The sequence below is a fragment of the Capricornis sumatraensis genome, chromosome 16, assembly GCF_032405125.1.
Source record: "Capricornis sumatraensis isolate serow.1 chromosome 16, serow.2, whole genome shotgun sequence".
Lineage (NCBI taxonomy): Eukaryota > Metazoa > Chordata > Mammalia > Artiodactyla > Bovidae > Capricornis > Capricornis sumatraensis.
The window spans coordinates 61,585,000-61,588,814 of NC_091084.1; the positions used below are offsets into that span (position 1 = coordinate 61,585,000).

General features: G+C 38.5%; 1 protein-coding gene across 1 annotated transcript; it reads left to right on the top strand.

The window, feature by feature from the left end:
* Positions 1 to 703: 703 nt before the first annotated feature.
* Positions 704 to 2,658, top strand: LOC138092921 (follitropin subunit beta). The gene is made up of 2 exons (XM_068988986.1): positions 704 to 862; positions 2,428 to 2,658. Exons 1-2 carry the CDS (start codon positions 704 to 706, stop codon positions 2,656 to 2,658), a joined length of 390 nt encoding a protein of 129 aa, XP_068845087.1.
* The last annotated feature ends 1,157 nt before the right edge of the window (positions 2,659 to 3,815 follow it).

Below are 3,815 nucleotides of genomic sequence, written 5' to 3' on the forward strand. Positions count from 1 at the left end.
CCCAGACAAGGCAGCTGTCTACAGAAAAGTCTCAGCATCCACAGTTACCAAGTGGTGAGTCACTTCTGCAATTCGCAGATTTTTAAGGATCTAGAGAACAAATGTAGAGCTTTTTAACTTCTAACGTATAGGGAATCTGTGCTTGTCAACCTGGCTTCTTAAATACACTGTAATCAATGTTAGCAAGCAATTGACTTCATATAGATCAATTCATCTGGCCTCTGAAATAGTCTCATTTTAAACAAAGGGGGGCAAAAGCAAATGGTAACATTTATGAGATACTAAGAATGATGAACTAATTTTGTAATACAGAAGTTTCTTTTTAGTCTTTTAAATGGTAATAAAGGGACAAATACAATGATCATGATTGCTTGCTTCAGAGTAATCACTCTAAAACAGACAGCAGTAATGTTCTAAACCAAACACTGCTCTGCTTAAATCATTATATTGGAGTTTTGATCTGTAATATGTTTCTACTTTAACAACAACAACAAAAAATTGAGGAGCATAATTAGAAATGCTTGTTCAAGAAACAAAGAAGTAAAGCAAAGAAAAAGAAAGGAAAAAACATTGCTGGAGCAAAATATGATGGGAGACGATAGATAGAAAAATTATTTTTGGTTTGGTCAGCATATATAAACGATTACAATTCTTTGGTTTTTCAGTTTCTCACAGTCCTTAATTGTTTGTTTCCCAGCCCAGGATGAAGTCCGTCCAGTTCTGCTTCCTTTTCTGTTGCTGGAGAGCAATCTGCTGCAGAAGCTGCGAGCTGACCAACATCACCATCACGGTGGAGAAAGAGGAATGTAGCTTCTGCATAAGCATCAACACCACGTGGTGTGCAGGCTACTGCTACACCCGGGTAGGCACTTTGCTTTGCTGGAAGTGAGGGTGCTGAGGGTCTGGACAAGGCAGGCTTCATTGATTCCCACTTGTCAATATTTTAAGTTTCCCAAGGAATAGCCATGAGTCCTTTAGCCAATACTGTTTTATGACTGGCTTTTTTACCATGATATAAACTAAATGTTTGGGCTTAGATTTGATTACAGTAAATGTAAAGAAGAGTCAGGTTTGATCTGATCAATTTAGTAACATGCTAGTCTATTTTTAAAATTTTTTTAATTTTTAATTATTTCAAAAAATAGTTCTATGATAGATTTTACATATGGAGAGATTAAAAACATAAACATACATACATTTAATAATAGAACAGCTACAATAGTCCCCAAAAGCTAATTTCTGTAATTGAGGCCACATCTTTACAACAGAGATAGTAACAAAATATGTTTGCAAGCCACATAAAAGCACAGCCACATTATAAAAATTGTCTTATTGGCCTTCTGAATACAAATGCCAACAAGCAGCCTGAGAACACAATCAATCCTTGTAGACTGTTATAACCAAAATGAATTAGTAAACCCACTCAGTTCTTTATACTGTTGAGAAAATCAAGGCACAGAGGCAAAAATCAGTTTGTATTCACACAGCTTCTTTGAATTAATCCAATGGGCAGTTTCTACTGTCTCTTTTTTCCCCTAAAACACCTGGCTATCTATGCAGAATTTCATTCTATAAGCTGAAATTGAAAATATCAACTTTTTAATGAAATATACTTTATGGGGTGGTAAATGAGTTTGAACAAAATCCACTTATCACATCTTCTTGGGATATAGACTTAGTGGCATGATATTGAAATAACTTAAACAGAAGTAACAACTTTTTCCCTCAGTGCAAATATATATACATATATATTTTTTTACTAGAAAGTGCTACAAAAAACCTATTCTGCCAGGATTAAAGTTCTTATGTACAAGCCATGTAGCCTTAGAAACTGTGACTTGTGCAAAATATATAACCTTCAAGGTGGAGAGATGTCTACAATACAGCGAAATATTTAAAATCTTACATAAGCTTTCATAGTCAGGCTAATCTAAGCATTATCATTCCACATTATATACTTTTTGACTTTTTATAAATACTCAGGGACAATGCATTTGGAAAAAATTTCTGAGGAATTAAACTCCACTGATTCGTGGTTCAAGTTGTCATTAATACAGCTTTCAACTAAGTAAAAAAGTCAAATTAAAATTTGTCAATTTCTCTTTTAATCATTTTCCTCTATTGAAATTCAAATTGCTTGATAGTTGAAAAAATAATAACATTTTGACAAAGACACAAGAAGTAACAAAAGAAATAACATTTTCTGAAATATCTGTAGAATAATCAGGAAACATGATATAGCATATAGGTCATTTATGAGATATGTTTCCTTGATTAGGAATTTCATAAAATAATTTTAAAGTGTAAATATTAGAGTAAGCAGTATTCAATCCCTGTCTCATTTTGATTAAGCTAAACAGAAACTTCCAGACTACTGTAACTCATCTCTCTCTCTCTCTCTCTCTCTCTGTCTCCTAAACCACTCAGGACTTGGTGTACAAGGACCCAGCAAGGCCCAATATCCAGAAAGCATGTACCTTCAAGGAGCTGGTGTACGAGACGGTGAAAGTGCCTGGCTGTGCCCACCATGCAGACTCCCTGTACACGTACCCAGTAGCCACTGAATGTCACTGCGGCAAGTGTGACCGCGACAGCACTGACTGCACCGTGCGAGGCCTGGGGCCCAGCTACTGCTCCTTCAGTGAAATCAGAGAATAAAGAGCAGCAGATGCTTTGAGCTGCCTACCCTTAAAGGACCAAAACATCCAAGATGTCTGTGTGTACATGCGCCTAGGCTGCAGACCACCACAGAAGACCCTACTGATCTCTGCTCTCCTGAGAAGGGGAGCTCCAGGAATGGAGAGGGCTGGGGCCTGGCACCACTCAGACCTGTATTCTACATCTGGTTCCATGAGTCTTACTCACTCTCACTTAACTTACAGACACGAGGGTGCTTTTCCATTTAATAATCTTAGAAATCCTCTCAGGCAATCCCTTCCTCTTAAAGCTAGGGATACGGTCCCAGGGGAAGGAAATGAGCTAAAAGTAGGTGAAAGTCCTAAATGCAGCATTCTCCTGCCAGACTCAAGAGCCCTCAAGAGAAGAGCCAACCTCTTCTTCATGATTGTAGCCTCAATGCCTAACACTCCACATAGAATTTAGTAAGAAACTCAATAATGGCTTCCTTAAAGAAAGTAAGATCAGAGAGTTAGGGATAGGAGAACACTGAGAGAGGATGTTAGAGGCTATCTGATGAGGCTGCGCTCCACGGAAGGGGGGCATCAGCTTCAGTTCTGTCTTGGCTCTCCTCCTCTGGCACATGGAGGATGGAGACAGGATAAAACTCTCTGAATCATTCAGGCAGGTGGCAGTTACCAAGCTCAGGATTTCCAAGCTATTACTGCCGAGTCCTTTAGTTAAGGGCAAAAGCAAGAAATGTTAATATGGGTTTGTGGAAATTAGCTGCATCTATTCACTTTTCACTTTCATGCATTGGAGAAGGAAATGGCAACCCACTCCAGTGTTCTTGCCTGGAGAATCCCAGGGACGGGGGAGCCTGGTGGGCTGCCATCTATGAGGTCGCACAGAGTCGGACACGCCTGAAGTGACTTAGCAGCAGCATTCCATCATTTAAAGAAATGGAACAAATGCTGTCAGGCTCCTGCAAAACTCCCTTCGGGAAGTACGTAGATCTATATCACCCTGCCCTTAAATGTAGGCTCTGCTCCTTTGGAAAGAGGTGGATTTGAGAGCAGGTTTGAAAGCAATTTTGACAACTTAATAAGTACATTTATCTTATCTTCAAATACATTTATGTAAAGAAAATGCTCTTTTAGAAAGAATTAGCCATAACAAAAAAAACTCACTGCCGTTTT

Coding starts and splice junctions, on each gene's coding strand:
- LOC138092921 (XM_068988986.1), top strand. CDS start 704: ATGAAGTCCGTCCAGTTCTGCTTCCTTTTCTGTTGCTGGAGAGCAATC. Junction 863..2,427: donor CAGGCTACTGCTACACCCGG/GTAGGCACTTTG, acceptor TAAACCACTCAG/GACTTGGTGTACAAGGACCC.